This window comes from Pogona vitticeps, chromosome 5 (genome assembly GCF_051106095.1).
Source record: "Pogona vitticeps strain Pit_001003342236 chromosome 5, PviZW2.1, whole genome shotgun sequence".
NCBI classification, from domain to species: Eukaryota; Metazoa; Chordata; class Lepidosauria; order Squamata; family Agamidae; genus Pogona; species Pogona vitticeps.
This window is the reverse complement of record NC_135787.1, coordinates 93,032,627-93,055,860: the sequence shown is the minus strand read 5'-3', so window position 1 is coordinate 93,055,860 and position 23,234 is coordinate 93,032,627. Positions and strand designations below refer to the sequence as shown.

Genomic DNA, 23,234 nt, shown 5'->3' with positions numbered 1-23,234 from the left:
ACCTGGTTGCTGCCACACACGCTTGACCATCTGAACCATATAAGTTGATCTTGGTCTCACCAGACCACATGACATGGTTCCAGAAATCCGTGTCCTTAGTCTGCTTGTCTGCAGCAAATCATATGCGGGCTTTCTTGTGCATTATCTTTAGAAGACGCTTCCTTCTGGGATGACAGCCCTGGAGACCAATTTGATGCAGTGTACAGGATATGGTCTGAGCCCTGACAGGCTGACCCCACCCCTTCAACCTGGCAGCACTCATACATCTATTTCCCAAAGCCAACCTCTGGATATGATGCTGAGCATGGGCACTTCTTCCATCGACCATGGCGAGGCCTGTTCTGAGTAGAACCTTTTCTGTTAAACCGCTGTATAGTCTTGGCCACTGTGGTGCTGCTCAGTTTCAGGGTTTTGGCAATCTTCTTATAGCCTAGGCCATATTTATGTGGAACAACAATTTGTTTTTTCAGATCCTCAGATAGTTCATTACCATGAGGTGCCATGTGGAACTTCCAGTGACCAGTCTGAGAGAGTGAGAGTGATAATATTTGCTCCCTCTTCACACCTGAGACTTGTGACACTAACAGGTCTCATGACACCAGGGAGAGAAAACGGCTACTTAGGCCCAATTTGGACATTGTCACTTAGGGGTCTATTCACTTTTGATGTCAGTGGTTTAGACATTAATGGTTGTGTGTTGCATTATTTTGAGGGGACAGCACGTTTACACTCTTGTACAAGTTGTATACTCACTGCTTTACATTGTGGGCAAGTGCCATTTCTTCAGTGTTGTCACATGAAAAGATATACTAAAATATTTATGAAATGTGAGGGGGTGTACTCCTGTGATATACCGTAAATGTTCACAATAAATATAATAGGTCAGAGAACTAAGAATGCTCATGAGTAAAGAGGACATTCTGGGGGCAGTAATAATATCTAAAATTGATGTTGATTTGGTTAAAATGATAGAATCACATCAGAAAGCATTATCATGTTGTTCTTGGTGTCTCAAAGCATTACTGGTTGGAAATTGTTGTTGTATGTAATGCATTTGCTATCTATTCTTGAGACAATTGATGTGTGCAGTGCAGTTCAGGAGTCTGTTATTGTTGAGATCAATTTTAAAGGGTGTTTAAATGCAAAGGATATGTGTAGTCCCTTTCCTGCAGAAGAACGGGGAGCAGAAGGTGAACTGTGTCTGGGAGGACATTTTCTTAGGTGTGTTTTTTTTTCTTTTGCCTTGTGGATTTTTAGGCTTGCAAGGGGGTGTTTGCTCTCACCTTTGTTCTCCCTGACCACATGGTCTGAGGAGGCGGGGTTTTAGCTTGAAATAAGTGTACCAGAAGGATGCACTTAAATTCTCTGATTTTATTTTTCATACTCTAACTTGATAAATAGGAAAGACAGATAGGAGTGTATACGCCTGGGGGAGCAGGGAAGTTTTAGGGGGAGCGTCAGACTTCCACTCTTTTTAATTCACTGATTAATCAGTTGACATGGAGAGCGCAGGATCTGTTGCACTTGTAACACCTGTGCCATGTTCGTTTTCTTGCCAAATGAGGTGTCTAGGTACAAATGATCTAAGTGTAGGCTGGTGTCCTCTTGGAAGACAAGGTCCGGCAGCTGGAGGCCTGTGTTTCTAATCTTCGCATTATTAGGAAGCAGCCTGGGTAGGGCTTGTCAGCCTTAGAAGGCAGCCCATTTAGGAGAATGAAAACTCTGATTTCAAACCTCCACTGCCTTGTGGCTATATCCACTGATGTCTAGGTTTCATATTACATCAGTATTTTCTGGTGAAAAATGGCTGGAATATATGATACTGTATTCCTTTACAGAAATGGCAGAAAACAAGTAGATATGTCATTTTGCAGCATTGGCATGTTGTTGTTTTGTTGTTGTTTAGTCGTTTAGTCGTGTCTGACTCTTGTTGAACCCATGGACCAGAGCACGCCAGGCCCTCCTGTCTTCCTCTGCCTAATGGAGTTGGGTCAAATTCATGTTGGTCGCTTCAATGACACTATCCGACCATCTCATCCTCTGTCGTCCCCTTCTCCTCTTGCCTTCACACTTTCCCAACATCAGGGTCTTTTCCAGGGAGTATTCTCCTCTCATGAGATGGCCAAAGTATTGGAGCCTCAGCTTCAGGATCTGTCCTTTCAGATCCTGAAGGTGATTTCCTACAAGATCCAGGGTGATTTCCTACAAGATGGTTAGATTTGTTCTCCTTGCAGTCCAGGGGACTCTCAAGTGTCTCCTCCAGCACCACATTTCAAAAGCATCAGTTCTTTGGTAGTCAGCTTTCTTTATGGTCCAGCTCTCACTTCCATACATCACTACTGGAAAAACCATAGCTTGGACTATGCGGACTTCGGTCGGCAAGATGATGTCTCTGCTTTTTAAGACGCTGTCGAGGTTTGTCATCGATTTCCACCCAAGAAGCAGGGGTCTTTTAATTTAGTGGCTGCTGTCACCATCTGCAGTGATCATGGAGCCCAATAAGGTAAAATCTGTCACTGCCTCCATATCTTCCCCTCCTATTTGCCAGGAGCTGATGGGACCAGTGGTCATGACCTTAGTTTTCTTTTGATGTTGAGCTTCAGACCATTTTTTGCACTCTCCTCTTTCGCTCTCCTCATGAGGTTCTTTAATTCCTCCTCACTTTCTGCCATCAGAGTGGTATCATCTGCATATCGGAGGTTGTTGATATTTCTTCCGGCAGTCTTAATTCCAGTTTGAGATTGCTCCAGTCCAGCCTTCCGCATGATGTATTCTGCATATAAGTTAAATAAGCTGGGGGAACAATATACAACCTTTGTCGTACTCCTTTCCCAATTTTGAACCAATCATTTGTTCCATATCCAGTTCTAACTGTTGCTTCCTGTCCCACATATAGATTTCACAGGAAATGGATAAGGTGGTCAGGCACTCCTATTTTTTTAAAGAACTTGCCATAGTTTGCTGTGGTCCACACAGTCAAAGGTTTTGCGTACTCAATGAAGCAGAAATATATTCTTTTCTGGAACTCTCTGGCTTTCTCCATAATTCAGCACATGTTAGCAATTTGGTCTCTAGTTCCTCTGCCCTTTCGAAATCCAGCTTATACTTCTGGGAGTTCTTGGTCCACATACTGCTGAAGCCTACCTTGTAGGATTTTGAGCATAACCTTGCTAGCGTGTGAAATGAGTGCAATTGTATGGTAGTTGGAGCATTCGTTGGCACTGTCCTTCTTTGGGATTGGGATGTAGACTGATCTTTTCCAATTCTCTGGCCACTGTGGAGTTTTCCAAACTTGCTGGCATATTGAGTGTAGCACCTTAACAGCATCATCTTTTAAGATTTTAAATAATTCAAGTGGAATGCCATCACCTCCACTGGCCTTGTTGTTAGCCATGCTTTCTAAGGCCCACTTGACTTCATTCTCCAGGATGTGGCATACTCATCAGATACATAATGCCAGAATTTGGGATTGTGGTGTAACAAGTGTAACCTTTATAAGGTTATAAACTGTAATCTTTATAAGCAATAAAATATTAAGGCAGATTGTATGCATTGATGTGACTTGCCTTTAGTATAGTGTCATTGTGATGTGCATTGAATGCTCTCGTTAGTGGAAGAAGCCAGTACAATTAAAAGTTACAATAAAAGCAAATCTTTTTTATAAACCTATGGCTGGAGTCTGTCAGTGAGAAGTTACTTTTAATGAAGAGAAAGATCTGCTGCAAACACTAAAATAGAGTTATGCAGCTGCAGGCCTAAGATTTAAAATATTTTGGCTATAGAAGAAAAGGTCATGTGGCTCTCTACATTCGAATGATTCCTCTTACTGTAGGTACTGTTGTATGGCTTCTGCTACTTGTGTCAAAGGGTTGTAACTGTAATCTGCTGTAAATCCTTTGCTTTGCTCTGCGACTCATTCCTTTCAGTGTCCAAAGGTTTCCTTTACATTTCATTTCCACTGACATCATTCCTTTGTCCCAGGGTTGTTTCTGAGGGGTTCCTAAGGCCCACATTTGTCATATTTCCCTTTCATTGACCGATGTCTCTGCCATCCACTCTTAACAACACTTTATCAGTATTAGTTTCTTGAGCCGCCTGGAACAGCTCCCTTCACATCTTCATAGGCTACCAGCTGTGTTCATTTCCAAACAATTCAAAATACTGATTATGAACGGTAGTCTTCTCTGTCTTGGGTCCCTGTAATCTAAAAGACTGCCGAGTCTCTAACATCTGCTGGAGAAGCTCTTCTTACCTTCAGAGCCCCTTTGATGGAGATATGAGAGGCAGGCTTCTTGCTGACCATGCCCAGGTTCTGGAACTCCTTACCAAAGGAAGCTGGGTTTGCACCCTCCCTGCTTTCCTTCTAGTGGCAGGCATTTGACAGTTGAGAGCCTCCAGTTATAGGATTTTGACTGAGATGTTGGTCCTCAACATTTTAAGGTAGGTTATAAGTATTACTGTTTTTAAGAGACTAATTGGAGGACATGCAATTGCATCTGGGCGTTTGAGCTTATGTAAAGCAGAACTGCCTCTTGGCCTCACCACTCTCTGAGATATATATCTTGTGTTGATCCCAGAAATTACATTCTCAGTGGTTGCTCACAAGCTGTGTGTGACACTTGCTTCGCAGTAAAGTAAGATAAACCTTTTCTTTTCTTCCTTCTCCTAACATGCAAATACCATATCATTTTTATTGTTACCTTAGTTGATTCCCCCTTTTGGGAAGACTGTCATGATAACAATTTTAAAAATGTCTGTTGTTACTTTTCATTGTTTTATTTTATTTGTAGAATTTGTGAGGCATTCTGTAATCATGGAATTCAATTACCAAAAGACTTGCCAGCTTAAGACTTAAATTAAAGCTATCTCATGTTGGCTCCTGCTGCCCAAAAACAGGAAATGCTGCAAAGACTTGTGCTTTAATGGAGATGCCTATGATCAGGAATGATGTTTTCAGTCACAAATTATATTCAGTTACAAATTAACCTCTGTGTATAGTGGTGCCTCGACTTAGGAAATTAATTCGTATTGGAACGGTGGCCGTAACTCGAAATTTCATAAGTCGAAGAACCATTTCTCATAGGATTGCAATGAAAACCAATTAATCCGTTCTGGCCGAAGAAAAAAAATCTCAAAGGAAAAAAAAGGATGCTGAGCTTTACATAGGAAAGGCCAGCCTGAATGTTGACAACATCCATGGAAGCAGTCAAGATGGTCCACAGGATATCCTCTTGCGTGCACTACCGTTCACACTTCTTGAAAAACAGCTTTGACAACTGGTGTTTTGGTGAGAAGTGGTTAATTGACAAAAAGGGGTTCAGCTTCTGGGATTTTCCCTTGTGTCATTTCACTTCGTGAATAGTAGTGGTGCCGGGGAACTCCTGTTCGATACCTTATCCATTAGCCTGTGGACTGTCTCAGGGTTCCATGATTCCCCTTGCTATTTCACATGTACATGAAAAACATGAAAGAGGCTGTCCAGAATTTTGGGGTCTGGTACCACCAGTATGCAGGTGACACCCAACTCCATCTGCTCTTTAAGATCTTCCCTTGGGTGTGAAGGTTGGGTGACCACACACTGGGGCCTGAGAGACTGAGAGAAGAGCTTCATGGAAAATCTTAAAAAAAAACAGATGGAGTTAGCTTTCATCAGACCGCAAAATTCTGGACAGCCTCTTTCCAGTTTTTCATGTATATGTGAAATAGTATGGGGTAACATGGAACTTTGAGATAATATCAAAGAACTGTTTCTCAGTGATTTACTAGTGCTGTCCAGCTATTTTAACTCAGGAAGATAAAGATGCTGTTCTCTGTTCATTCCTGATTGAATTTAATATTTCAACTTTTTTATTCAGGTCAATAATATCGGGAAATTGAAAGATTTCCTTCTGCAGCACAGGAAGGAATACATTAATGCCTACAGGTAAGTGTTACAATGGGAATAACAGAAAGTAAGTAGGTCAGAGGAAAAAGAAAATTGGATGAACATGTTGGTGCCATTTTAAAAAGTTCTAATGACAAAATCCCAGTCTGGTTGTTGAATATAGTGAACATGTCATGATGTAGCTAGTGGTCTTCAGTTGCTTTTTCCCCCAAGCAGGAAGAATAAACATTATGGTTAAAAAACTGTTGTGTTTAGCTGTTGAAAAGAATTTTTGAATTTGGTCTATTGTGAAGATAGCCATTGATGCATAGGATTTTTCTGGTTCCTATCCTTTACTTAGTGTACATTGACAAGCTCCATGGGAGACTTCAGAAACAAGACTTCTTAGTACACTACATATATTAATAACTCGGCTTTCCATATTATTTTTATGGGTATAAAACAGTTATCTCCTTTTGTTCTTTCAGCATCCCTAATTTGGCTTGAATTCCCCTTTGATTTCCTGACTCCTGTGAAACGGATTTCTGGGTTGTTGGGGTTTTTTGCTTTTTGTTGATAAATAGTTCTCTTTGTCTCTACCTGACAAATGCTGAAAAGTTGTTTTTAGGAATCTGATTTAATTTCTATCACTTTGCATTTTTGCTTCTTAGTAGTAGGCATCCTTCAGTCTCGAAAGACTATGGTATCGTGCTCTGTATGGAGGACTTGGAACAGCGTCTAGTGTGGCTGAGGAGGCCAATTCGAGAGTGACAATCCCTTCCACACTGGAGACAAATCCAATCTGTCCCCTGTCCAGCTCCCTGGTTTTGCTTCCTTTGTGACTTCCTCTTTGCCTCAGCCTGCTGGACAAGGGTCTCTTCAAATTGGGAGAGGCCGTGATGTACTGCCTGCCTCCAGGCTGAACGATCAGATGTCAGAGTTTCCCATCTGTTGAGGTCTATTCCTAAGGCCTTCAGATCCCGCTTGCAGATGTCCTTGTATCGCAGCTGTGGTCTCCCTCTGGGGCGATTTCCCTGCACTAATTCTCCATATAGGAGATCCTTTGGAATCCAACCATCAGCCATTCTCACAACGTGCCCAAGCCAGCGTAGACGTCGCTGTTTCAGTAATGTATGCATGCTGAAAATTCCAGCTCGTTCTAGGACTACTCTATTTGGAACTCTGTCCTGCCAGGTGATACCAAAAATCCGTCGTAGGCAACGCATATGGAAGGTGTTCAGCTTCCTCTCCTGCCGGGCACAAAGTGTCCAGGACTCGCTGCAGTACAGGAGTGTGCTCAGGACACAGGCTCTATAGACCTGGATCTTGGTATGTGTTGTCAGTTTCTTATTGAGCCATACTCTCTTTGTGAGTCTAGAGAACATGGTGGCTGCTTTCCCAATGCGTTTATCCAGCTCGACATCTAGAGAGAGGGTGTCAGAGATGGTTGAGCCAAGGTACACAAAGTCATGAACAACCTCCAATTCTTGTGTGGAGATGGTAATAGAGGGAGGCGAGTCCACACCCTGGCCCATGACTTGTGTTTTCTTCAGGCTGATTGTTAGTCCAAAGTCTTGGCAGGCCTTGCTGAAACGGTTCATGAGTTGTTGGAGGTCTTCAGCAGAGTGGGCAACAATGGCTGCATCGTCTGCAAAGAGGAAGTCCCTCATGCATTTCAGTTGGATTTTGGTCTTCGCTCTCAATCTAGAGAGATTAAAGAGCTTTCCATCTGATCTAGTCCGGAGATAGACACCTTCTGTTGCAGTTCCAAAGGCATGCTTCAGCATGACAGCAAAAAAGATCCCAAAAAGTGTTGGTGCGAGGACACAGCCCTGTTTCACTCCGCTTCGGATGTCAAAGGGATCTGATGTTGAGCCGTCAAAAACTACAGTGCCTTTCATTCCATCGTGGAAGGACCTGATGATGTTAAGGAGACGAGGTGGACATCCAATCTTGGGAAGTATTTTGAAAAGGCCATCCCTGCTAACCAAGTCAAATGCTTTTGTAAGGTCTATGAAGGCCACTAAGAGTGGCTGTTGTTGTTCCCTGCATTTCTCCTGCAACTGTCGGAGGGAGAATACCATGTCAGTGGTGGATCTATTTGCTCGAAATCCACACTGTGATTCCGGATAGACTCTGTCTGCAAGCACCTGGAGCCTCTTCAGCACAACACGGGCAAGCAGCTTCCCTACAACGCTAAGAAGAGAGATACCACGGTAGTTATTGCAGTCACCCCTGTCACCTTTGTTCTTGTACAACGTGACAATGTTTGCGTCCTTCATGTCCTGTGGTACTCCACCTTCCCTCCAGCAGAGACAAAAGATTTCATACAGTTCGGTGATGATGATCTCCTTACCGCATTTCAGCACTTCAACAGGGATGTTGTCCCTTCCAGGTGCCTTGCCAGAGGTGAGGGAATCCAAGGCCGCATTTATTTCTGCTAGGGTTGGTTCGCTGTCCAGCTCTTCCAAGACAGGCAGGCACTCAATGTTATTTAATGCTTCTTCGGTTACTACATTCTTTCTGGAATATAGCTCGGAGTAGTGCTGCACCCAGCGTTCCATCTGCTGTGCTCGGTCCTGGATGATCACACCTGTAGTAGACTTTAAGGGAGCAGATTTCTTCTGTAATGGACCTAAGGCCTGCTTGATACCATCATACATTCCTTTGATGTTACCTGTGTCCGCTGCTATCTGTATCTGAGAGCAAAGCTGAAGCCAATAGTCATTGGAGCATCTCCTGGCAGCCTGTTGGACTTGGCTACGAGCGGCTCGAAGAGCTTGCAGGTTGTACTCGCTAGGACAGGCTTTGTATGCTGCTAGAGCTCTTCTCTTATCCTCAATGGCTGGCATTAACTCCTCCGAATGGGCTTCGAACCAGTCAGCCATCTTTCTGGTCTTCTTGCCGAAGGTGGACAAGGCGGTGTTGTAGACAGTGTTCTTGAAGCGTTCCCATCGTTCAGGTGCATTTACATTAGCTGGACCTGGAAGGGTTTCCTCGAGTGCTTGGGCAAATTCCTTCACTTTTCTTTGATCGCGAGTCTTGTTGATGTCAATACGTGGTCTTCCTTCCTTTTTCATGTGATACAATTTCTTTGTTCGCAGTTTTACTCTACTACACACCAGGGAGTGATCAGTATCGCAATCAGCACTCTGGTAGCTGCGTGTGATCGTAACACTAGGAAGGCTAGAACGTCTAGTGAGGATCAAATCGAGCTGATGCCAATGCTTGGATCTTGGATGTCTCCAGGAAACTCTGTGTTGCAGCTTCGTATTAAAGAATGTGTTGCTGACACAGAGACCATAGTAACAGCAAAACTCCAGTAAGCGTTGGCCATTTTCGTTCATCTTTCCAATGCCAAAACGGCCTAGACAAGTGGGCCAAGAATTGTGATCAGCACCAACTCTAGCATTAAAGTCTCCAAGAATGAACAGTGACTCTCTTTCAGGGACTTTTTTGATAGTAGCTGCCAGATCGTCGTAGAATTTGTCTTTCACTTCTGGAGTGGATGACAGTGTTGGTGCATATGCACTAATGAGGGTTACTGGTCCTGCTGATGAGTGGAGCTGCAGAGACAGGATTCTTTCACTCCCCACAGTGGGTGGAACAATGCATCTCAGGAGAGTGTTTCTGACTGCAAAGCCAACACCATATTCCCTGGTCTCATTCGATGGTTTTCCCTGCCAGAAGAATGAGAAGTTTTTTTCTTTGACAGATCCCGAGTCTGGCAGTCTTGTTTCTTGCAGGGCAACAATGTCCATCTGCAGCCTACTCAGTTCCATGTCAATGACAGCTGTCTTGCGCACATCGTCTATTTCTTGCAGGTCGTTAGGAAAGCCGTAGTCAGGAAAGCCAGGGGTCATTGTCCGTACATTCCAGGTGCCCAGCTTTAGGGCAGAAGTTTTCTTATGATTGTTGCATGGTGCACGGTTGTCGATCTGCTTGTCGGGTTTCACCCTAAACCCCACGCACCCCGTGAGGTTAACAGACCGTGGCGAGGTAGCACCTTACTGGCTGGGGGCTGCCCAGCTTAAGGCGGGTGGTATCTACCTAGTGAGGTGCAATGACCTCTCCCACCGTCAGAAGTAGCCCCTGGCGTCCTGCTCTACGCCAATTCAGCAGAGACTTATAACCGGTAACTGCTACTTCCCGTGTTGTTTCGACGCTGTATGCGAAGCTGGAGTGTCCTCTCCAGAGCACGAAGCCTGGGTAAAATAGTATGGAGGATAGGCTGTTACCCAAGCAGCAAATCCCCCCTCTCCACATCGCTGAAATGGTCCAGTGGAAAGGCAAGAGCCAATACAACTGGTTCCAGCAACGTCGCAGGAGTTGGCAGAGTGAAAGAAAATGCCTCCGGGACTCCGGCTCCGGATTTTGCCTCGAGGTTATCTCCTGAAGCCCTTTCCATAAGTGGATATAGCCACAAGGCAGTGGAGGTTAAAATTTGGAGTTTTCCTTCTCCTAGATGGGCTGCCTTCCAGGGCTGACGAGTCCCACCTACCCGGTGGGACCCGGTGCTTCTTATCTACTGCTAATATCTTTAAGAGTTTATCAGTTACCCACTGAGGCATATATTTTCTTTTGACTAAAGGAATAGTCATTTTGCATTCTTTTCTCTGCTTTCAATTCACAGTTCTTTTGGATTCACAGAATTCTGAGTTTTTTCTTGCTTGAATTCTAACTCTCAGGCTAAATTCTCCAACAATATTTGTGTCTATTTCATTTCCAGCTATTGCATTATGTCGCTTACGATTAATCAATGAATCTTCCTTTGTGATCATATTTCTTTCTGGACATTTGCATGAAAATATTTAATTTCTTTTTCATCAGAGTGGTCACATTTGATCAGATAGGCGGGGTATAAATGAAATAAATAAATAAATAAATAAATAAATAAGCATCTGTAGTTGCAGCAAGAACTCGTGGATAGATTTTCTCATATATCTAATTGATATTATTTTGTCAGACTTTACATTATAGCCCATAAGTGCTAGTGCTGCATTTCACCTCACTATTAGATGAATCTTTGTGGTCTCTGTGAATGCACACAGTTGGGTTATTCTGCACCTGCGCAGGACCTCTTGGAAGTTGCCTGAAGTCCCCTCAGTTCCTTTTAGCCGCTACTTAGGTCAGACCTATCTCGACGACTAGAGCAACTTTTGATTGCGATTGCTATTTCTTCTTTGTGCATCTCCAGGCTTTTTCACTTCATTATTTGACATTCCCTTGTGAGTTATTTTTGTTCTAAAATTTTTCTCCCAGTGTCTCCCTCTAGTTTTGTTCCTCCCCATTTCCCCCCTTCTCTATCTTCCCGCTCCTTTTATGCCCCCCCGGCCCATTTAAATGGTGCGTGTTGTGCGCAAACAAGATCCCACTTTCAGATTGCCACGACCACTGTCTTTTTTGCCTAGGGGAGCAATATCAAACCCATTCCTGCCCAGAGTGTATAAACATCACCAAACTGGACCACCCACCGCCTCAATGGAAGCTACCTCGCCTCCTGTCCCTAGACAAGCGTGCCTAGGCCTGTGTCGAACCCGACCACTCCTTCTCCTAAACCAAGGGAGCAGTCTAAATCCTCCTTGATTTTGGCATTAGCATCAAAGACATCCTCAACACAGTCTCAGGGCCAGTCGCCTAAGAAGAAAAAGGGCAAAGGTGGATTGAAAAAGACTAAGAAAACATCTAAGTCTATGCAACTTACTTAACCTCAGTCAAACCTTTCTTCACCGATTTTGGAAGAGTCTTCCAGAGAGGTTCCTGACTCATTGTTGGAGGCAGAAGATTCACTCCTGCTACCTCCTGGCCAGGCTCTGGCTTCAGTGGTGAGCCTGTTGCCTAGTATTGGCCATTCAGCAGCTCTCTCCAACCTGGCCTTGGTCCATTCTAGACCTGCATCTTCAGGGCCAGCAGTTATGGTTCAGTTTTCTAACTCTGAGTCTTCTCCGCACCAGTCTCCTCCCCGCAAATATGTGTTGAAGAGGCATAATCTTTCACCTGATTTCCAGGATCCTCTGCATCAGGAGTTTTACTACCCCCAAGATTGCAGATATGAAATCAACCTGCATACTAGACAGTATTATTATGATGAACCAAAGAGAGCGCAATATGCATTCACTTATCCATCTGAGCCTTCTCCATCACCATCACCATCTCCACCCCAACATCGACATCTGGCTCATACATCCAAACTTCAGTCCTCTCTTCCGGCTCTTTTACATGTCAAATCAGCTCTCAAGTGTACTTCTTCGCATCCAACAGAGCAACCTACCTCCAAACGCTCCCATACATCTTTGGTACCGGTTTCTATTTCTCACTCGCACCTCCGTACCTCATCTTTTCAGGTCACTACCACCTACAAGGGACCTCCCCCTGCCCCTTCTGATACTTTCACAAAATGCCTTGCACCAGTCGTGGCACACCTCCACCTACACAGCATACCATTTTTCCCTACATGACTATTGGTTAATTGTATCTAACGCTTACCAAGATGCCTTGGGAGACACTTGTTTCACTCTCTCCATGTTAGCAGACCTCAGGCTCAAGGTCAACTTCATCAAATCTCAACTAGACCTCTCTCAAACTATATAGGTGCTTGCCTCAAATAATCTGTGGCCAGGGCATTTCTGCCCCAAAAGCGAATAACCAAGCTAAAATCTGCAGTATCGTCTTTTCATCCCCTCACCTCAGTTTTAGCGCATCGGGCCCAACATCTTCTCGGTTTCGTGGCCTCAACTACATCAGTTATCCATCATGCCAGACTCAAAACAAGATTCTCTTCAAGCCTGATACCTTTCCCTATTCGACCCGATGATCGACACCCCTCCCCCGCAAACAGTTGACAGTTTCCAGGGAATTAGCTCACCAACTTACCTGATGGACCTTCCTCCCACAACTTGCAGTTGGCAGTCCAGCTCACGACTCAGGTCACCACTGACGCCAGCCCCACGGGATGGGGTGCTCACTGTCAAGGCCACAGAATCCATGCCCCGTTGACAAAAAGAGAACAAACCATACGTATCAACCATCTTGAGCTAATTGCTATCATCAAGGCCTTTCGTACCTTCCATCCTCTCATCATCAATTGCGCCATTCAGTTGGCCACTGACAATATGACCATCCTATATTATGAAAACAAGCAAGGGGGTACATACTCCCTCTTTCTTCTATACCTCCCTCTTTCTTCTATACCTTAATATCATATAGATATTAAACAGCATTGGGGAGATAGGTGAGCCCTGTGGAACTCCACAATTGAGACTCCATGGGGCTGAGTCACTCTCCCCAAGCTGAACTCTCTGAGGACGATCCCCCAGGAAGGATTGGAGCCGCGCCAGGCCACCAATTCCCAACTTGGAGATCCTCCTCAGGACGATACCGTGGTCAACGGTATCAAAGGCAGCTGAGATATCGAGGAGGACCAACAGAGACATTTTCCCCCTGTCGGCCTCCCGCAATAGGTCATTTAACAGTGCGACCAATGCCATTTCTGTACCATGGTGCGGCCTGAAGCCCTACTGGAATAGATCCAGTCATCTAGAAATTCAAAAGGGATAAGTGCAAAGTATTGCACCTCAGAAAAAGAAACCAATTGCACAGTTACAAGATGAAGGATACCTAGCTCAGCAAAACTGCGAGCAAGAAGGGTCTTGTGTGATGTGGCTATTAAAAAGGGAAGTGCTATTTTAGGCTGCATTAACAGAAGTATAGTTTCCAAATCCCACGAGTGGCTAGTCCCCCTCTATTCAGCACTGGTTAGGTTTCACCTTGAGCATTGTGTCCACTTCAGGGCCCCACAATTCAAGAAAGATACTGGCAAATTGGAACAAGTTCAGAGGACGGCAACAAGGATGATCAGGGGGCTGGAAACCAAGCCCTATGAGGAAAGTCTGAAAGAATTGTGTGTGTTTAGCATTGAAGAAAGAAAACAGAGGGGTGATATGATAGCAGTTTTAAAATATTTGAAAGGCTGTCATACAGAGGAGGGGCAGGATCTGTTCTTCATCATCCCAGAGTGCAGGACACACAACAATGGGCTCATGATACAGGAAGCCAGATTTTGATTAAATATCAGGGAAAACGTCGTAACAGTTATAGTAGTATGACAGTGGAATCAGTTACCTCGAGAGGTTGTAACTCCCAACATTGGAGGCATTCCAGAGGAACTTAGACAAGCACCTGGCAGATATCCTTTGATTTTGATTCCTGCATTGAGCAGGGTGTTGGACTTGATGGCCTTATAGGCCCCTTCTATCTTCACTATTCTATGATTTTATGAATCTGTTATCCCTTTTTATACCCTCCTGCCAGAGTAGTTTCATAGAGTGTTTGAAGAGCATAGCAATAATGGAATTTATTACTTTGTTTAGAGTTTCATATGTTAGAAGAAACACTTCACCACATTCATCATATTTCAGAATGCCAGTAATAACATTAGCTATATATCTTCAATTTACATCACTTGTTTCATCTATTGAAAACTGCATCTTATTGTTGTCAACAGCAGATCTTATCTTTCCTATCACATCCTAGCAGGCAGAGATGTAATTTTTCATTAGACTTGATTCTTTTGGAATTGGGTGGCTGGAGTACTTTCAACAAGAAATGTCTGAGGCTACCACTACCTATTTTTAAGGGATTATTTGAAGTAATCATCATTGTATAGTGATACCTCACAAGATGAATGCCTCGCCGGACAAAAACCTCGCAAGATGAAAGCATTTTGCAATCGTGTTGGTGACTCGCAAGACGGCTTCTTCTATGGCCGTGCTTCACAAGATGATTTTTTTCCGCAAAACCGATGCCTCGCAAGACAAAAACAATTTGTTTGTCTTTCGAGGTTTCCCATATGCATTCCTATGGTAAACCGCCTTTAGCAAGATGAAAATTTTGCGAGATAGTGCTACTCATGGAACAAATTACTTTCATCTTGCAAGATCCTTACAAAATTCTTACTAGATGAACTTGCAGTTGAAAAAGAAGCTGTCTCAAAAAGTTGTTGCCCGTTCTTAGTGAAAATAAATTTTGCTAAACAACTTATATTTCATGACGTCACAGTTTTGTTGAATATGAAAACATTTTTGGGCCAAAATTTTAACTTTACATAATTTACAAGAGAAAATATCGCTATCACTACTGAAAATCTGCTCCCCGAACTTTTGAATAAAACACCATAATTTTACACTTGCTAAACATCTACTTGTAGGCATGTTTCCCTAGGAGGTTTTTGGCTGGGGATGAAGGCCAGGTAGGCTTTACATGTGTATTTTGCGGGGGGGGGAGTTGTTTTTTGGGCCCTCTCTTTGTTCTTCCTCATCACATGACCCAAGAGGAGGGCCTAGTGGTTTGAATTGAGATGTGCCTGGAGTCTGCTCTCATTTCCCTAGAAGGTTTTTGGCTGGGGATGAAGGCCAGGTAGGCTTTACATGTGTATTTTGCGGGGGGGGGGGTGTTTTTGGGCCCTCTCTTTGTTCTTCCTCATCACATGACCCAAGAGGAGGGCCTTGTGGTTTGAACTGAGATGTGCCTGGACCAAATAATCTAATTCTATTTCCAATCCTAATATGGTAAAAAGGAATGGCCTGAAGGAGGGTAGAGTAGCAACTTTAAAGGAGGATGAGCAGGAGAGCGTGTCTAATGGCACATGAAATTCTCTAATTCTATTTTTACCCTAATTTGGTAAATAGGAAAGCCAGTTAACATCCCATACACAGGGGAGGAGTATACTTTCAAAGGTCAGATCATACTTACACAATATTAGAGAGGGGCTCGTTAGCTCTGGAAGGCAGCCCATCTAGGAGAAGGAAAACTCCGATTTTAAACCTCCACTGCCTTTTGGCTATATCCACTTATGGAAAAGGCTTCAGGAGATAACCTCGAGGCAAAATCCGGAGCCGGAGTCCCATAGGCAGTTCATGTCATTCTTGCAACTCCTGCGACATCGCTGGAACCAGTTGTATTAGCTCTTGCCTTTCCATTGGACCATTTCAGCAACATGGAGAGGGGGGATTTGCTGCTTGGGTAACAGCCTATCCTCCATATTATTTTACCCAGGCTTCGTGCTCTGGAGAGGACACTCCAGCTTTGCATACAGTGTTGAAACAACACGGGAAGTAGCAGTTACCGGTTATAAGTCTTTGCTCAATTGGTGTAGAGCATGACGCCAGGGGCTACTTCTGACGGTGGGAGAGGTCACTGCACCTCACTAGGTAGATACCGCCTGCCTTAAGCCGGGCAGCCCCCAGCCAGTAAGGTGCTACCTCGCCACGGTCTGTTAACTTCACGGGGTGCGTGGGGTTTAGGGTCAAACCCGACAAGCAGATCAATAACCGTGCACCATGCAACAATCATAAGAAAACTTCTGCCCTAAAGCTGGGCACCTGGAATGTACGGACAATGACCCCTGGCTTTTCTGACTACGGCTTTTCTGATGTCCTGCAAGAAATAGACGATGTGCGCAAGACAGCTATCATTGACATGGAACTGAGTACAGTGGATCCTTGACTTACAGACGGCTTGACTTACATACTTTTTGAGTTACAGACTTCTCTGGTCACAAAATTTAGGTTTGACTTGCAGACTGAGATTTGACTTACAGACCAGAAAAAAACCAAAATGGAACAAAAACGGCCTGTTACGGGATTAATCAGTTTTCAATGCACTGTAGGTCAATGGAGACTTGACTTACAGACTTTTTGACTTGAGAACCGCCTTCCAATACGGATTAAGTTCTCAAGTCAAGACCCCACTGTAGACTGCAAATGGACATTGTTGCCCTGCAAGAGACAAGATTGCCAGACTCGGGATCTGTCAAAGAAAAAAACTTCTCATTCTTTTGGCAGGGAAAACCATCGAATGAGACCAGGTAATATGGTGTTGGCTTTGCAGTCAGAAATACTCTGCTGAGATGCGTTGTTCCACCTACTGTGGGGAGTGAAAGAATCCTGTTTCGCCAGCTCCACTCATCAGCAGGACCAGTCACCCTCATTAGTGCATATGCACCAACACTGTCATCCAGTGCAGAAGTGAAAGACAAATTCTATGATGATCTGGCAGCTACTATCAAAAAAGTCCCTTAAAGAGAGGCACTGTTCATTGTTGGAGACTTTAATGCTAGAGTTGGTGCTGATCACAATTCTTGCCCCACTTGTCTAGGCCGTTTTGGCATTGGAAAGATGAACGAAAATGGCCAACGCTTGCTGGAGTTTTGCTGCTATTATGGTCTTTGTGTCAGCAACACATTCTTTAATATGAAGCTTCAACACAAAATTTCCTGGAGGCATCCAAGATCCAAGCATTGGCATCAGCTCGATTTGATCCTCACTCGATGTTCTAGCCTTCCTAGTATTACAATCACATGCAGCTACCAGAGTGCTGATTGCGATACTGATCACTCCCTGGTGTGTAGTAAAGTAAAACTGCGAACAAAGAGATTGTATCACACGAAAAAGGAAGGAAGACCACGTATTGACATCAGCAAGACTCGCGATCAAAGAAAAGTGAAGGAATTTGCCCAAGCCCTTGAGGAAATCCTTCCAGGTCCAGCTAACGTAAATGCACCCGAACTATGGGAACATTTCAAGAACGCTGTGTATAACACTGCCCTGTCCACCTTTGGCAAGAAGACCAAAAAGATGGCTGACTGGTTCGAAGCCCATTCGGAGGATTTGATGCCAACCATTGGGGATAAGGGAAGAGCTCTAGCAGCATACAAAGCCTGTCCTAGTGAGTACAACTTCCAAGCTCTTCGAGCTGCTGGTAGCCAAGTCCAACAGGCTGGCAGGAGATGCTCCAATGATTATTGGCTTCAGCTCTGCTCTCAAATACAGATAGCAGCGGACACAGGTAACATCAAAGGAATGTATGATGGTATCAAGCAGGCCTTAGCTCCAATACAGAAGAAATCTGCTCCCTTGATGTCTGCTACAGGTGTGATCATCCAGGACCGAGCACAGCAGATGGAACGCTGGGTGCACAACTACTCTGAGCTATATTCCAGAGAGAATGTAGTAATCGAAGAAGCATTAAATAACATTGAGTGCCTGCCTGTCTTGGAAGAGCTGGATAGCGAACCAACTTTAGCAGAAATAAAAGCGGCCTTGGATTCCGTCGCCTCCGGCAAGGCACCTGGAAGGGACAACATCCCTGTTGAAGTGCTGAAATGCTATAAGGAGATCATCACCACTGAACTGTATGAAGTCATTTGTTTCTGCTGGAGGGAAGGTGGAGTACCACAGGACATGAAGGATGCAAACATCGTCACATTGTATAAGAACAAAGGAGACAGGGGCGACTGCAGTAACTACCGTGGCATCTCTCTTCTTAGCATTGTATGGAAGCTACTTGCCCGTGTTGTCCTGAAGAGGCTCCAGGTGCTTGCAGACAGAGTCTATCCAGAATCACAGTGTGGATTTCGAGCTAATAGATCCACCACTGACATGGTATTCTCCCTCCGACAGTTGCAGGAGAAATGTAGGGAACAACAACAGCCACTCTTAGTGGCCTTCATAGACCTTACAAAAGTGGCCTTCATAGACCTTACAAAAGCATTTGACTTGGTTAGCAGGGATGGCCTTTTTAAAATACTTCCCAAGATTGAATGTCCACCTTGTCTCCTTAACATCATCAGGTCCTTCCATGAGGGAATGAAAGGCACTGTAGTTTTTGATGGCTCAACATCAGATCCCTTTGACATCTGAAGTGGAGTGAAACAGGACTGTGTCCTCGCACCAACCCTTTTTGGGATCTTTTTTGCCGTCATGCTGAAGCACGCCTTTGAAACTGCAACAGAAGGTGTCTATCTCCGGACTAGATCAGATGGAAAGCTCTTTAATCTCTCTAGATTGAGAGCAAAGACCAAAGTCCAACTGAAATGCATGCGGGACTTCTTCGCCGATGATGCAGCCATTGTTGCCCACTCTGCTGAAGACCTCCAACAACTCATGAATCGTTTCAGCAAGGCCTGCCAAGACTTTGGACTAACAATCAGCCTGAAGAAAACACAAGTCATGGGCCAGGGCGTGGATTCACCTCCCTCTATTACCATCTCCAAGAATTGGAGGTTGTTCATGACTTTGTGTACCTTGGCTCAACGATCTCTGACACACTCTAGATGTCGAGCTGGATAAACGCATTGGTAAAGCAGCGACCATGTTCTCTAGACTCACAAAGAGAGTATGGCTCAGTAAGAAGCTGACAGCACATACCAAGATCCAGGTCTATAGAGCCTGTGTCCTGAGCACACTCCTGTACTGCAGCGAGTCCTGGACCCTTTGTGCACGGCAGGAGAGGAAGCTGAACACCTTCCATATGTGTTGCCTCTGACGGATTTTTGGTATCACCTGGCAGGAAAAAGTTCCAAATAGAGTAGTCCTAGAACGAGCTGGAATTTTCAGCATGCATACATTACTGAAACAGCGACGTCTACGCTGGCTTGGGCACGTCGTGAGAATGGCTGATGGTCGGATTCCAAAGGATCTCCTGTATGGAGAATTAGTGCAGGGAAATCGCCCCAGAGGGAGACCACAGCTGTGATACAAGGATATCTGCAAGCGGGATTTGAAGGCCTTAGGAATAGACCTCAACAGATGGGAAACTCTGACATCTGAGCGTTCAGCCTGGAGGCAGGCGTTGCATCACGGCCTCTCCCAATTTGAAGAGACCCTTGTCCAGCAGGCCGAGGCAAAGAGGAAGTCACAAAAGCAGCAAAACCAGGGAGCTGGACAGGGGACAGATTGGATTTGTCTTCAGTGTGGAAGAGATTGTAACTCTCGAATTGGCCTCCTGAGCCACACTAGACGCTGTTCCAAGTCCTCCATACAGAGCACGATACCATAGTCTCTCGAGACTGAAGGATGCCTACCCAAGAAGGCATGTTGAAATCATTGGGAAGGTTTCTAACAACCAAGACATGACCAAAATACATCATTTGTGACAGAATTAAGCAGAGATATGATACTTTAAAAAGGTCGAAATATGACTTTCCAGGCAAAATAAAAAGCATTAATTCTCAGCAGTTTACTCATAAACATGTTTTACTTATAAATTCAGATAAACATTGTAAGTAAAATGTGATGTCATAAAAATCCTCACTCAACTAAATCATTTTCAGTGGGAAATTACAGTATCTTGTTCCTGCATTCTTTGTAATCCCAGAAATCTTTAACCTGAAATCTGGCAGGCTGCCACTATATTTATTTTTTGTGTTACTAACATTTTAGAGTTTAGAGACAAAATTATACCATTAGGGATCTGTTGCATTGGGATAGTCACAATGCTAGACTGTTGTGAGCTCAAAAAATTAAAATTACTGAAAGAGGGCACTGAAGTATTTACAAATGCTACTTCATAAACAAGTTAATTATGACATAAACAGGTTCATTATAACCAATGACCTTCAGGTAGTGTGGGCGGCATATTAGATAGATAGATAGATAGATAGATAGATAGATAGATAGATAGATAGATAGATAGATAGATAGATAGATAGATAGATAGATAGATAGATAGATCGATCATCTGTCAGGAATTGTTATTGTTCAGTGACCTTGCTAGTTGTAGAGCCAGCTAACTGTTTTGAAATGACTATAATTATAATTATAATTCAAGCCTCAGTTTTGAAAGCATTTTCATTTCTGAGTTGAGTCTTTCATACCCACTTTATCATTTTGACACTCTGTACACACAGCAATTTGAAACCTTGACAAGCTCCCAACATTCAAGAAGCTTTGAGGGATATGCTGTAGCAGTGAAGCCTAACTACAGAAAGGCAAGGCCTGTTTGTCACAGACAGTGAGACAAAGATGATAGCAACACTGTAGGCTAGGAAGATGAAGAGTACAGTGGTACCTTGCAAGACGAATGCCTCGCACAATGAAAAACTCACAAGACAAAAGCGTTTTGTGATTTTTTTGGTCACTCACAAGTCTTGCAAAAATTTTCATCTTGCGAGGCACGGTTTCTCATAGGAATGCATTGAAATTTAATGTGTTCCTGCGGGCGACAAAAGGCAGTTACCAGTCCAGCTGTTCTATTGGATCCTGGCGCACATTCCTAAGGGGTGTGGGTGAGCAGAGCGCCGAACAGCTGAGAGGAGGCAACCAGCTGAGAGGTGGGCAGAGGGGTGCATGTTATTAATAATGTAGGTTTTAGGCATGCTACCTTTGAGCGGGGCCTGTTCACAGGGTGGCGAGTGCTCTCTCTGGCTCAGGCTTGGGCAGGCATGGCATTGCAGGACACGCTCCTCGGGAGCCTGCCGAAAGGTAAGCCGATCCTCCCTTTCCCTCTCTCCCTCTCTCTCTCTGCCTTTCTTCGCAGAGTTGGAACCTTCTGCATACCTGTGTCCCAAAGGGAGAGGGGGAAGAGAGAGGGGTATGTGATCATTTTGCACAGCCAGCCTTCCCCTCAACCCCCCTGCCACAGGGCTCTGTGACATACCCCTCTCTCTTCCCCCGCCCTCTGCGTCACATGTACGCAGAGGGTTCCATCTTTTAAATGTGGTAAGGGCTGGAAAGGAAATGAACCTCCCCCTTTCTCTTGCTGTGGGTCTCACATAAAAGAGGAGCAAGGAAGGGGCACTCTGGACACGAGGGGGTGGTATCCTCCTCCACCACCTCCACCATCTCCCCCACCTTCAGTGAATGAATGAATGGTTTTGTTGCCTATGCAGCTGTCCTTCCTTCGCTTGCTTTGCTGGGTTGAACAGCTGAGAGGTGGCAGCTAATGAGAACAAAACACCAGGTAGGGCCAAGACTTAGGGCGCTGCAAGGCAAGGCTGCATTAGCAGTTGCAGAAGGATGGTGTGTGTGTTAGTGGGGCCGGGGAAGAGATCTCTCCCGAAAGCCAGTTGGGGGCCCTCATGGCCCAAATGACCCAGCAAAGCAAGTGAAGGAGGGAGGGCTGCATAGGCAACAGAACCGCTCTTTCATTCATCTGTTTTTATTTTCCCCCTTCCCACACACACAACACGCCACATGCACGCATTTATGCAGTGCCTAAACTGCGAGAGCCAAAGGCTTGGCATTTCCTGCTGCCAGTGAGGACACAGCTGCTGCTGCAGAAGAGGGGCACCATCCCTCAGCCTGGCATGGCATGACACCCCTCGCCTCGCTGCCGCCCGACCCCCTCCCCTGCCATCTCCCCCTTTGGCTCCCTCAGCGCAGCTCATGAAGGAAGCGAGATCCCCTGCCACCAAGGGCCATTTCCCGAGGAGCCACCTGACCCATTCCCCATGTGGTGGCTTGTCGAGAGCAGCGGAGGAGGCGAGGAGGAGACTCCAGCCGAGAAATCAGAACACAACACCGCCAGCACCCAAGGGAGACCGGAGTTGGGGGAAGGTTGAGGAAGGCGGGAGTGGAGGGGGGAGTGAGAGAAGAGAGGACAGGGAGGGAGGCACCGCCACCGCCAGCACCATCTGCACCAGCAAGGCGTGAAAAAAGGCAGAGGGAGAAACGGCTTACCTTTCAGCAGGCTCCCGAGGAGCGCATCCTGCAACGCCGTGCCCACCTGAGCCCAAGCCGGAGAGAGCGCCCACCACCCTGTGAACAGGCCCTGCTCAAAGGTAGCATGCCTGGAACCTACATTTTATTATTAATAAAATGCCCCGCCTCTCAGCTGTTTGGCGCTCTGCTCACACACATCTCTTAGGAGTGTGCGCCAGGATCCAATAGAACAGCTGGACTGGTAACTGCCTTTTTTCACCCATAGGAATGCATTAATTAAATTTCAGTGCATTCCTATGCGAAACCGCGCCTCGCAAGATGAAAATTTCACAAGACGACATGACTTGCAGAAAGAATTATTTTTGTCTTGCGAGGCATGACTGTATGGCGTATGGCCCACACTCTCAGCCTAGTAGTTTAGGGTACTTTGCAAGGCGTGAAAGAGAAATACATGTCTAATATAATTTGAGTGGGTTATGAAGCTAGCAGGGCTTTTCACCACAATGGGCTGTTCCAATAGAAAAGTTGGGATTTTCACTGCACCACCTAATCCAGGATTTGGAAACTTCATGGAACTCCACTTTCTACCTGCTTGAAAGAGTGGTAGAGTAGCAAAGGGCACTCCATAATCTGGGAGTGCAACACAGGTCCTTAGCCAGGGCAGTTGGCTGCCTGGAGAGACCTGTCCGGTCCAGTCAGGCTCCTGCCCAGATTGCTGCACTGTCACTGAAGAAGGACCCTAGGGATGCTCAGAGCCTGTTTAGTGGCCTGGCCAGCCTAGGAGTGGGGGCAGGAAATCCAGACCACTTGTGATGCCGTGCTTCATTTGCGAAACTAATAACAAAGCACCCATATCTAGTTCCTACAGGCCATCTTCTACTCCAGTCTGCCTGCTAGTGCTGCCCAGGGTATTTGCCCAGTCCCCAGTGTGA

General features: G+C 45.1%; 1 protein-coding gene across 9 annotated transcripts in view; it reads left to right on the top strand.

Annotated features, from left to right (window-relative positions):
• STX18 (syntaxin 18) overlaps nt 1-23,234 on the top strand; it is a 124,926-nt gene that overhangs the window by 27,365 nt on the left and 74,327 nt on the right. For 8 of the 9 annotated variants that reach the window (XR_002302292.3, XR_013545561.1, XR_013545562.1 and 5 more), the window contains exon 2: nt 5,856-5,923. The exons of the other annotated variant lie outside the window; for it this stretch is intronic. Coding sequence is in view for 4 of the 8 variants with exons in the window: in XM_020813302.3 (XP_020668961.1) it covers nt 5,856-5,923 (68 nt within the window). In the remaining 4 variants the exon portion in view is untranslated. The remainder of the gene's footprint in view (nt 1-5,855; nt 5,924-23,234) is intronic. 9 annotated transcript variants of the gene reach the window in all.